Source organism: Lynx canadensis, chromosome B1 (assembly GCF_007474595.2).
Source record: "Lynx canadensis isolate LIC74 chromosome B1, mLynCan4.pri.v2, whole genome shotgun sequence".
NCBI classification, from domain to species: domain Eukaryota; kingdom Metazoa; phylum Chordata; class Mammalia; order Carnivora; family Felidae; genus Lynx; species Lynx canadensis.
Window position 1 is genome coordinate 161,157,325 of NC_044306.2, and position 13,334 is coordinate 161,170,658.

A 13,334-nucleotide genomic window follows, 5' to 3' on the forward strand; every position below is an offset into this window, starting at 1 on the left:
TATTCTTTCTGATGATATTGCAAATGAGATTATTTTATTAATTTCCTTTTGGATTTTAATTATTGGCATATCAAAACACACCTGATTTTTGTGCATTTTGTATCCTGCAACTTTGTTGAATTTATTAGTTCAAGTTTTTGTGAAATCTTTAGGATTTTCTACATATAAGATCATGTCACACAGAAACATAATTTTATTTCTTTCTTTCCAATTTGGATGCCTTTTCTTTCTCTTACCTAACTGCTTTGGCTAGTACTACGTTGAACAGAACTGGTGAGAATAGGCATCCTTGCATTGTTCCTGATCCTAGAGGAAAAGCTTCCAATCTTCACCACAGGGTATGACATGAACTGTGGGCTTTTCATATATGGCCTTCATTATGTTGAAGTATGTTCCTTTTTTTTTTTTTTTTTTTTTTTTCAAAGTTTATTCATTTTTGGGACAGAGAGAGACAGAGCATGAACGGGGGAGGGGCAGAGAGAGAGGGAGACACAGAATCGGAAACAGGCTCCAGGCTCTGAGCCATCAGCCCAGAGCCTGATGCGGGGCTCGAACTCCCGGACCGCGAGATCGTGACCTGGCTGAAGTCGGACGCTTAACCGACTGCGCCACCCAGGCGCACCGAAGTATGTTCCTTTTAATCTACTAATTAGTGGATATGACACTGCATAAAATTGACTCAGTGATGTAGCATACTGGTCCTCAAACTAGATTATATACCCATTCCTAAGGTAACATGAAGACTTCCCAAGTATTATGTAAAACTACTGTATACATGTAGTTTTAGTGTATCCATATCTGGATATACAATCCTTTTCAAGAATTATCTACCTGACAACCTGCATGTGGTCTAGGTATCTCATGAGTTCTCCTCTCCCACTTTTCCTCTCAACTGTTTTTCTCCCACTATTTTTTAAACTTTTATTTATTTATTTTGAGAGATAGAGAACTTACATGCATATGCACAAGTGGGAAGGGCAGAGAGAGCGAGAGAGAGAACCCTAAGCAGGCTCCGCATTGCCAGCACAGAGCCCAATGCAGGGCTCGAACTCACAAACTGTGAGATCATGACCTGTGCCAAAACCAAACAGTTGGACACTTAACTGACTGAACCACCCAGACACCCTCTCTCCCACTTTTTAAAGCAAAAGGATGCATCTAATATCACACTGTCTCAAAATATGAAAAACTTTTGAAGCATCAGGCAAAAAGATAATCTGAAATTTATAAAAGATACATATTTATTAAGACATGTATTAATAAGACATATCTTATTAAGACATGTATTTCCAATAAAATTTTACTTTTTGATTTAGTATGTATTTATCAACATTTGTTTGTATTTGTCACTCTGATCCATTGATTACTGATAATTATAATGATAGCACTATTCGGAGGAAAATGTTAACACTTTGAACCTTGTAGTCAAAGGACACTTTTAAAAATAAAAAATGTCAATAAATAAAATAAAATATTTCAATTCATGTATTTTTTTATTACAGAGATGTTTGATAGGGTGATCATGAAAAGATATTCAAGCATAAATATGTTAAAAGAGGATAAAACTGGAGATTTCAAGAAGAAAGGGACATTTAGATTCTACTAGCTATATTTAAAAGAACAATGTAACAGTTTTAAGAGATCGGTAGGTTGGAAATTACATTCTTTGTATCTATTTAATCTGTTTATTAATTACTATTTTTAAAGATTTTATTTTTAAGTAATCTCTACACCCAATGTGGGGCTTGAACTCACAACCCTGAGATCAAGAGTTGCATGCTCTTCCACTGCACCAGCCAGCTGCCCCCTTTCGTATTTATTTAAACTTAAAGATGAAAAATGTTAGCTACCAACTTAAAATGTGCAAGGATATACACTGTTCAAAAAATACTTTTAAAGGGTTCATGAGCACAAAATGACATAGAGGACAAACTTCCAAAGCTCACTCACAACACAGAGATAAAAGAACAGAGATGAAAATCTTGAAGGAAAAAAGGACAGTCTGGAGAGCTAGCCTGAGAAAAAGCGTGTTTCAGAAACACACCCAAATTTAAACAGCAGAAAAACCTGAATTACAAAACAACCAAACCAAAAGACCCAATCAGATATCAAAGGGCTTAAACTCACTATGTTCTAGAAGAATTAAGAAATGCTCCCACAACCTAGACATACCTTTGCTTCCCCAAGTTCTTTATCAGCAGTCTCAAGCACTTCTTCTTTATGTCTTTCCAACTGCTGTGCTAACTGGTCTATTTCGGTTAATTCTTGGCAGAGTTTTTCATTTTTGTTACTTAAATTAACAACTTCAGTAGTTACGGTTTCCTTGGTTTCCATAAGCTCCTGTATATGCTTCTCCAGGTCTTTATTAGCTTGCTGAAGAAAGTCAACCTAAATTGAATTTGTAATTAACAGGTATATGAATTGGAAAATTATCCTAAATACTCAACTTTCAAAATACTTCAAAATACTCTATTTTTTAAAATACTGAAAATTAAACCAGAGGTATTTTACATTTGCAATCTTACACTGTTGATTCACAAAACTGACAATGTGTGGTTTAACAAAAATATATAGCCATTGGCATTCAACTTTTAAGCATGGAAGGAAAAGTAAAAAATTTGTGTGAACTTTTTCCCAACAGAGAGTTCTACCATTATGACAAGTATATCACTACAATGATAATATCACTCTGGACTGTGCTGTCCAATATAGTAGCCACCAGCACCCACATGTGCATTCTGTAGAGCTAGTCCAAACTGAGGTGTGCTATAAATGTAAAACATACGCAAGATTTCAAAGACTTGGTACAAAAAAGAAAAAAAGGAAAATATGTCAACATCAACATTTTACAACAATTACACACTGCAATTATATTTTGGATATACTGAGGTAAATACATTATTAAAATTAATTTCATCTGTTTCTTTTTTATTTTATTTTAATCTGGTTACTAGAAAATTAAAAAAAAAATTTTTAATGTTTATTTTTGAGAGACACACAGACAGAATGCAAGCAGAGGAGGGGCAGAGAGAGAGGGAGACCCAGAATCCGAAGCAGGCTCCAGGCTCTGAGCTGTCAGCACAGAGCCTGACATAGGATTCGAACCCATGGACCATGAGATCATGACCTGAGCTGAAGCTGGATGCTTAAACCAACTGAGCCACCCAGGCGCTCCCAGAAAATTTTAAATTACATATGTGGCTCATATCATATTTGTATTGGACAGCACTGCTCTAGGGCTACTATAGATATTCGTGACTTACTATTCTGGTTCTGGTCCAGTCAGCAATGACATGTCTAAATTTCTAAAGGTGATGTAACATGCTTTATGGGACTCTCCTGTTCTTTTACTCCTAGGTCAGACACATGGCAAGGGAATCAATTACATGTTTAATTTTTTGGATTTCTTTCTACAAATCTTTTTGATATTATAAAAGAAATACAAAAACTTTGAAAACAAAGAAAATAAAAAAGAATATCTCATCACACAAAGATAAGCTGTTCGTATATTTTAGTGTATTCTCTTCCAGTGTTTTCTCTAAGTTCATACGCACATTTTTAAAAAGCAAACTGAAGATCCCATTGTGTCTACGGTTTATTCTCCTCCTCTAATTTTTTTTTAATGTTTATTTATTTTGAGAGAACGAGAGAGTGTGCTAGCTGGGGAAGGGCAGAGAGAGAGGGAGAGAGAAAGAATCCCAAGCAGGTTCAAACTTACGAACCATGAGATCATGACCTGAGCTGAAATCAAGAGTCAGATGCTTAACCAACTGAGCCACTCAGGTATCCCTATTCTCCTTTTAAATATTTAACATTATGGTGTATATATCTTTCTGCCTCATTAACTATCTTTTTAAAACATGATTTTTCAATAGTTGCATCCTATTTCTGGATAGTTTGGCTCTATCAAATTTTTCCCACTGTATAACTGGTAAACAACTCTGTTACTTTTACAAATCAATGAACTGTTACAAACACTTAACGATTGTATATACTCGGTGAAATAATTATAAATGTCATTACCTGAACATTTAAATGAGCAATAAGCTTTTCATTGGTTTTGTTTCTAGTCTCCAGAGAGAGGACATCAGGGGAACGGCCACTGTCCAATGCAACTGATAGTCGTTCTATCTCTCGTTCTCTTAGCTCAATCTGAAGACATAAAGTCACGCTATAATTTTAAAAAATTTGCTTTAAACTGAAATAATTAACACTGGACACTTACTTGGATATACTTCCATTTCTCTTATGCTTCACAATGTATATAAGAGATTAACACTCATACATGTATCCACACCAATATGGGATTATAAAATGCATACACACAGAGCAAAAATAAACAGAGAAAAATGTCAAAATAAGAATGTCAACAAAGTTTTCGTAAGTATTTCTATTGAATAGATTTTTCCTAATTAATTTTAATTTTTTGGTTTTTCCCCCCCTCCTCCAAGATTAGGCAATATTGATATAAAAAGAAATGATTGAGTACTAGAATGGAGTCTGAGTGACTTCAGTGCCTAGTGGAATAAATGTAGAATAAATGAATAAATGTAGAACAGAAAGAATTACTACTGAAACTCAATATTAAAAAGGATAGGAAGTTGGGGTGAATTTAATTATTATTTAGAAAACAACACACACAAAATCACAGAGATCACTATCAACCATGAAATCACACTTACATGCATGAATTTGGAAAAATGGATGTACACATTTGCAGTGTTTTTTCAAAAACACTGAAAGCTAAAACCAAGCACTCAATTCAACAATATTGAGCACAATTCTAGGTATATGAAGATGAATAAAACATGATTTCTAACTTTCAGGAACACAGCTTTACCAAGAAAACTAGCAAGTAAGTCAATAATTGCTGTAGTATGTTGTTCAGTGGTAGAATAAATAGATATATGACACCAAAGTGATTAAGGGAATAAACCGATTTACTCTCCATGATATACCCATATGCCTATGGAAATTAGTGAAGGCTTTATCAAATACATATGCCCAAAAAGGTTATAAATTATGCTATGAAGAGAAAGAAGAAAGGAGGAATGTTCCAGGCAGTGACACAGAAACATAAAGCCACATGGTATGATTGAAGGAGCAGAAATGGCTCGGTAAGACTGAATATACAAGGGAACTTATGGTTGGGTCTGAAGAATCAGTCAGGAACTAATTATGATTAAGTACTGAATACTTTGCTAAGGAGAAAGATTGCTCTGCACTAAAAGATGAGTAAGAATAAAATCAGAGGTAGGGAGACCTATTGGAGGAATGAATGAGAGATGAATAAGGTTTAAAATAGAACAGTGAGATGAGCAGAAGAAGTAAGTTTACAAAGTACATAGAAGTGACAGAATTTGGTGAGTGGTATGTGAAGGGAAGAGAAGGAGATCTAGAAAGACTACAGAATGTTGGCTTGGGCAGATGGTGATGCCACCAACGAACATAGAGAATATAGGGGAAAAAAAACAAGAGTTGAGGCAGAAGATAACAAGTTCAGTACCAGGCATATGGTACAAACAGCTTTCATCCAAGTGGAAATGCCCAGTATAAAATTGAACATACGGGTCTGGACCTCTGCAGAGATTGGAGCCAGAAAGACTGGGAAGTCATCAACATACAGAGAATATTTTAAGAGAGTAAATGAGACCTTCTGAGAAAATATACAGGGAAAGGAGTCAAAGACAGAATCCTGAAAAACAGTAATATTTCAGGGAAAGGGCAGAGGGAAAAAGCAAAGAAGAAATTATAAGAGATTTTTAAAAAAGGGGAAACTGAAAGAAAATGAGTCATGGGATGGTTTCAAAGAGAAATTATCAATAATGCCAAATACTATAAAGGGGTCAAGGAAATGGAGACTAAAAGTATCCTTTTGGATCTAGCAATTAACGTCACTGATGTCATTACTAAACCCATTTATGTAATGGGAAGCAGAAGCCAGAAGGCAACAGGAGAGCCAGAGGTGAAGAAGTAGAGACAGAAGAGTAAGATACTCTTTAGAGAAGTTTACATGAGGGAGGAGAGAGCATTAGCAAGAGGGGCATTAACAAGAGGGGCTTTAGCAAGAGTTAAATAAAGGAGATCTTTTTTCAAAAATTTTTATTATTATTAATGTTTAAGTTATTTATTTTGAGGGACAGAAAGAGCATGAATGGGCAGGGGCAGAGAGAGAGAGGGAGAAACAGAATCCCAAGCAGGCTCTGCACTGCTAGTGCAGAGCCCAATGTGGAGCTCAAACTCACAAACCAGGAGATCATGACCTTAGTCAAAATCAAGAGTTGGACACTTAACCAACTGAGCCACTCAGGCACCTCTAAAAACGATCTTTTTAAGGGATGTTAGCAATGACCATGATAGCACCTCCCTCTAGGACTGTTAGGAAGATTTAAAGCATTACTAGTTATAAAGTGGCCATATATGAGTTTGTTAAAAAAAAAAAAAAAAAGAAAAGAAAAAGAAAAATCGATTAAAGCAAGTAAGAAGGGAGGGAATAGAGCCACACACACAGGTAGAACAGGAAGAACACCACACTACTCATTAAGTCTGGAGAGCCTGAGTGTGAATGCTGATGATTTTATTTTTTAAAAGTGTTTATTTATTTATTTTTTGGTGGGGGGGGGGAGAAAATGTGAGCAGGGAGGGGCAGAAATAGAGAATTCTAAGCAGGTTCCACGCTATCAGCACAGAGCCCAATGCGGGGTTCAAACCCAGAAACTGTGACGTCATGACCTGAGCTGAAATCAAGAGTTGGACACTAAATCAACTGAGCCACCCAGGTGCCCTAACATTGTTAAATTTAAATGTAGAGATAGGAAGTTGAGACAAGGTGGTATCTTGACAACAAGGGTATTTATTATAGGTTGGTGAAAGAGCTTGAGGAGAACAGCAACATTTGGAACATAGACTGAGAAAAATAGAACAAACTCAAGCAAAAAAAAAAAAAAAAAGAAGACAGGCAGCTGAGTGGATTCAACTAAGATTGATAACCACAATAAATTGATGGTTTCAATCAGAATGGTCGGGCTATTTTCTCCAAACACCTCAGCCACCTCACAAAGATGGTAAAGACTAGTCAGCTTATGTTCATGAAGTACTTGGAAAAAAATGTGATGAAGTGTGATTATAAATTAAAAAATAACAACATTCAACTTGTGCATATTTGATATTTTCAATCTCCATATAGTTAAGTTTTTTGGTTGACATTATCACAATCCTTTTACTCCATTTTTATCTGAATAATCTTCAAAGTACTTTATAAACTTCACAGTTACACCAACACGTAAGTTACATTTATATTTGTATGTGCAGATCACTTCACTCCAAAAAAATAGTCATGTGCAGAAAATGAAAAACATGTTACCCAATTTAAGCTTCAGTAAGCATATTAAGAAAGAAAGCTGTAGTTATACAAATCAGAATTTGCCAAAATACCAACAGAAGGTATAAAAGAACAAAGCTTATTATGGTTATGATCTAACCCTGCATATTATATCAATTCCCCTACTTCTTCAGAGAATTATTTTACTAGTTCTTACAGAGAATACACAACAAAAAATATGGTACCACTCTCAAAAAGACTTCTGTTCAAGATGACAAAATCTACAGTAAGAGCAAAAAAGTTATTTAAGATACCACTTTAAAGCATAATACACTTCAATAAAATACCTCCCAAGATGGAAACAAGTAATATAATTAAGATATTTGGGGAGATAGATGACTCACCAGAAGAAAAAAAAAAAACAAAAAACTGCTATTTACCTCAATGCATAATGAAGGGACTGGACTGTTTGCTCTAAAGCCATCTAAGCTACTCCAGCTACTATCTTTATTAAGAAGCTGGTAGAAAAGATAAAAGCTGTATACAAACTCAGTATCAATAATCCCAAATATAACCCAATTTTATTTACAATCATAGCATACCCATCCCAACAAGGCGACCATGCATCCCTACTATGCAAGTATATAAAAATCCTACCTGCTGGTTATAATCTCGCAGTTCACTTTCCATCATTGCTAACTTTTCTTGTAACTGGTGGACTTCCTCTTGAAGTTCTTGAATTCTGAAACACATTTATAACTAGTGCCAATATAGTTTTGTTGAGAAATACAAAATAACAAGAAATGAAACTAGATGTGTTGTCCTATAAATTCTCTACTTTCTATTTCTCAGTAAAGTATGAAGTGCTGTGCCAAAGGGTTCCCAAGCACAATATAATCAGAGTAACATTTATCTTGCAGATTTAATTTTATATTCTAAGAATGGATAAAAAAATCCTGAGCGGTAAATAATTTGTAACCAGATACATTATGCCTACTATTGCATTTTGATCCTTAAAACTCTTTGAGGGGCACGCCTTGGTGGCTCAGTAAGTTGGGCGTCTGACTTCAGCTCAGGTCATGATCTCGTGGTCTGGGTCTATGGGTTGGAGCCCTGCGTCGGGGCTCTGTGCTAACAGCTCAGAGCCTGTAGCCTGCTCTGGATTCTGTGTCTCCTCCTCTCTCTGCCCTCCCTGGGTCACACTCTGTCTCTGTTTCTCTCTCTCTTTCAAAAATAAACAAACATTAAAAAAAAAAAACAAAGAACAACAAAACTCTTCGAGGTACTGCTGTCAATTCTTAGGTTCAAGAAACTAGACGGTGTAGTCCAGAATTCACAATATTATTAAGTGAAATAAGGGATCAAAGTGTGTTTTCTGAATGACCCTGTATTTTCTAATGAACTACCCTGCAATCCTGGAGAAGAAAAATATTGAGAAATACTACAATTTACCAAGTATCTACAGCAAAAACCTACTGCTTTCTGGAACTTGTTAATTCTAACAAAATCAAGATTTGTCTAAATTATCTGAATTGTACAACTGCTCAAATGTATTTGTACCATATCAAACTTTGCCAAACATTAACATAAATATGACATAACCACTTTCATACTGCAAAAATAAAGCCTGAAGCCAGTTCTGCTTTTAAGAGAGATTTTCCATGGAGTAGAGTCAGTGAGGCTGGACATACCCTGTCCCTGCTGTTACTGGAACCAACATTTCCTGCTTATCTAGGTTTATAAGAGTATATATGCAACTGCACTCATATATATGCACATGAATGACTCTGCATACAAGCTATGTATACGTGCAAATGAAAACAAACAAGATGTTTAAGAGACTAATGCCACCCATGATGGTTTGATAGAAAAGAAACGTTTTAAGGAGAAAAGATAATGACAGAAAATGACATATATGCAGACCAAAAGCCTCCTTAAATATACTAACAGGTTGTCTGGGAAGTCCTAGGTTACAACTGTAACAGAAAAACAAAACACAAAATACTACACAGCTAAGGTCAGATAATTATAGTTATGTAGCACTGCATAAGAATAACTAAGAGATCCTAATTAGTACCTCAAGTAATGTTCCTTTGGATTGTTATATTGAGATTAATAAAGTGAAAAAACTCCTGCATACTTTTTACATAATCTAAAAAATAAAGTTATCTGCACTAACCATTTCTACTAGTATAGTACGTATTTTAGAATGTGTCTCCAGCTATGACCATAGAGGCTGTCACTAGTGTTCTCTTGCTCCTATGAACCCCTTATAATTTTCTTAATGGCATTCTATGTATTTCTCTTGTCTCATTTTTACTGTTAGAATATAAGCTTCTCAAAAGCAATGCTATCTTACTCATCTTTACATCCCCAAAACACTTACATTGTGTTTTTCTCGGAGTTTAATGAAGTTTCAATTAAAATGGAATTTATATCTGATTCCAATATAAGGAAAAACAAGTACATAGAGTTAGAGAATCATGAAGCAAAAATGTCAAAGCCAGTTACAAATCTATTCAGGTTCGTTGGCATTTGACATAATCTGAATAGAGTCCTGTAAAAGATGAATTGGGCAATGAAACTAAATATTAAAGCAATGCTACTAAAATAGGTTCTAGATGGCAATAAATTATTTTAAAGCAGATATGAACAGAAACATCAGATTTATGATCTGTTTGAGATCAAAGTTTCAAAACAAGTAAAAACATTCTATATTGAAGATACATTCAGAAAGTACTTCTTGAGTGCTTATACAAAATTCTGTGGTAGGCCCTGGAGATACAACAGTCAAGAAGACTGAAGCCCTATATCGAGAAACTTATAATCAAGTTGATTAACTGAAACTAGCAAAAAATTATTTAATGCACCTGTTATCAGCCACTTGCAGGAGGTCTGCAATGTAAGGGTCATCTGGCTGAGGAACTGGATATGAACTGACTTCGGAGGGAGGGACTGGTTCGTCTATCTGCATACGCTGGCGCCTGAAAGCAATACTTCTTTTCTTGCCACCTAAAAACAAATGTGTACTTCAAAAACATTTAAAAGAAACAAAACACTGTCTTAAAATTAAATATTCCAGAAGGTTAGGCTTTTTGTTATAAAGTATGCCTCTAGCTCATAAAACCTAGCAGTAAACTATCTCCCCCCCTCACACCCTGATCTTTAACTATACAATGCATTCCTGAAAACCTCAACAAGACATGGTTATAAGACAAGTTTTATTTTCTGCATGCTTGGTACATATACCCAGATTTAATCTATTCCTCCACTAGATGGGGACAAGACTTTGGCAAGATTAAAAGTTGAGTGTGCCCTGTGGTATTTCCTATTATGAGCTCAAGAAATCATCACCAGCAGAAAACTATCAAATGAGAAGCTTAGGGAAGTAATAACTAAAACAGAAATGTTTATTAAGCAATGCCAAAAGAGCAGATAAGAGAAACTTTATGTAGCAAAATTAGTATATAATAAAAGTCATCTATAATATAAAATGATGCTACAACCTGAATTAGTGGGAAATGTCTACTTAATTATCCTTGAAACTAGCAGGAGTAATTTCTTTTTATGGGTAGATACATACTGTCTTGGTCCAAATTAAATGGATAGTTTACCTTTGTCAGCATCTGGCCAAGATTAGACATGCACTTGAAAGACAAATCTATCGTCAGGAAGAACAAACACAATCCACAACCTTGTCTTCGTTAGAATCCTAACAAATTTTGTATGCACTTACCTCATTTTGAGGATGAAGAAACTGGGTCAAAAGTATTTAAATGACTTGTTTCTAGTTACACACCTATACAAGGCAAACCATTATCTCCTTCCCTTACCTCCTGGTTTTTCTCCTTGGTTGCTCCTTCTCAGCTTCTTACAAAGACCCTCTCCTTCCACAGTCCAAGGAAGTTAAATGCCAACTTCCCTAGGGTCTGTCTTTGGTTCTCCTCTCTTCCCAGTCTATACAATCTCACTAGCTAATTCCAATTACATCCATAGCTTCAATTCCCATGATAATCCAATGACTCCCAAATTCAAATCTTCATCTAGGACCACACTTCTTTTTTTTTTTTTTTTTTAAGTTTATTTATTTATTTTGAGAGAAAGAGCAAGAGAGCAAGCATGTGAATGGAGGAGGGGCAGAGAGAGGGAGAGAGAGAGAATCCCAAGTAGGCTCTACATTCAGGGCAGAGCCCCATGTGGGGCTTGATCTCATGACCCCTCACGAACTGTGAGTTCATGACCTGAGCTGAAATCAAGAGTTGGATGCTCACCCGACTGAGCTACCCAGGCGCCCCTGGGACCACACTTCTAAGAACAGATCTACACCACAAATCCCACTGCATACTAGAAATCTCAATGCAGATGTTCCACTAGTATAACATACAACACATGCAAAAGTGAACTCCTGCTCTGCTTTCCACCTTCTCAATCTTAAAAATGTTACCATCATCTACCCACTCATTCACTAGAAACAGAAATCTGGGAATTCTTCTACTTCCCAAGTCCCTCATATTCAGTCACTAAATTCTATAGATTCCACCTCCTGAATCTCTCTGGAATCTGCCCCACTCTTTTCTCAGGAAATCTGACCATCCTCTTTCTCCACTTTAATCTAGTTACTTCTGAGACCTTTTCCATGTTTCTCGATCTTTTCTGCCTTTAGCCCAAAGTCCCCCTCTCCATCTCATCTCTTGCCATTTCAATCCTCATGGATTCCACTTGGCTACAGGCACACCATAAGATGACTATGCGTGGTCTTTGTCAACACTTGGAACTGTGCCAGCATATAGATCTCCCTTCATCACAGTCTTCATTCTGATCAAATCACTCCTGGTTCTCACTGTGCTCCTAATCCCTCACTCTCCACCTCATCTCATGATCCAGCATTTTCCTACACCTCACTCACTCTCCATAATCTTCATCCCGTAATTCAGACATCTTGATGATCTTGTCACTGGTACTAGAGATTCTTCCACCAACTTTATGCCTGACCACCCTCAACTATGGATATGCCCCATCATTTCTTTTGTCCTGCTCGAGAACTACTGAGTATAAAGCTAAAAAACAGTAAAAATAAACTAAGAAATAGGTAAATAGATCATTTCCAAATTTTTGATGAGTACAGATTATCTTTACAACTAAAATAATAATGATAATATTGAGATGGCAGCCATCAAAGAGTTCCTTTTATAGCTTGTGGATCTTCAGATTGATAATTCTGCCACTTTCATTTCATTTCCTGAAAGTCAGGGCCGGCTTGTGAAAAGTTGTTAAACAACATGCTAAATGTGAAATGTCAATCTTTACCCTGAACCTTTCCTGTTCAGAGCATCAAATGAAGACTTCACTAGGTTTTATAGTGGCTTTCTGATTTTGGTAGTCCATTGAATTTGGAAGTCTATTTCAAAGGGGTTTGAAAGTTGTTGTACACTGTTAACGACTGACTGCCCCTGTCCTCCCTGAAATACCATGATTGTTTATGAAAAGTATCTTTAATAACACTGCGGACAATTTGGCTTGGAAAAAAAATAATAATGATACCAATAATTTAAAAAAGGAACTTAAAATAATGATTAAGGAAATAAAACTCTGGGCACTGAAGTTAGACTACTTATACCTAAGAAGCTACTACTATGTAAGTTCTTAAACACATGCATAAAATACTAGCTGGATCTTCAGAAATAAATTTACAAGTTTATGTGATGATCCAAGATCATCTTTTCAAGTACTAAAGTCTAAGCATGAAAATCCAAAGTCCTATTTTGGTCAACAGCTTTAATATTTTTAAAAGATTAGTGTGTACAATTTGTTTTGAGAAGGAACAGACCTACCTGGAGTTTGTACTACAGCATGCAAATTCTTTTCTTGAAGTTGTTGAATTCTTTCATTCTTAGCTTTACTCTCTTTTTCCAAAAGTTTGAGTTTATGAACATATTGGTTATTTAGAAACTTCAGATCAGCTGTTTCACGTGCACACTTCTTCAATGTAGTTTTCAACTCTTAAAATGAAAAA

General features: G+C 35.7%; 1 protein-coding gene across 4 annotated transcripts in view; it reads right to left on the minus strand.

Moving 5' to 3' along the window:
• The window catches only part of CEP135 (centrosomal protein 135), a 70,467-nt gene that overhangs the window by 50,646 nt on the left and 6,487 nt on the right, over nucleotides 1-13,334 (minus strand). For 2 of the 4 annotated variants that reach the window (XM_030313834.1, XM_030313835.1), the window contains exons 4-8: nucleotides 13,153-13,320; nucleotides 10,192-10,333; nucleotides 7,979-8,063; nucleotides 4,024-4,152; nucleotides 2,173-2,388 (exon numbers count right to left, since the gene is read on the minus strand). In XM_030313834.1, the coding sequence (XP_030169694.1) occupies nucleotides 2,173-2,388; nucleotides 4,024-4,152; nucleotides 7,979-8,063; nucleotides 10,192-10,333; nucleotides 13,153-13,320 (740 nt within the window). Of the gene's footprint in view, nucleotides 1-2,172; nucleotides 2,389-4,023; nucleotides 4,153-7,978; nucleotides 8,064-10,191; nucleotides 10,351-13,152; nucleotides 13,321-13,334 lie in introns of those variants that run through there. The other 2 variants (XM_030313839.1, XM_030313838.1) reach the window with 2 other exon arrangements.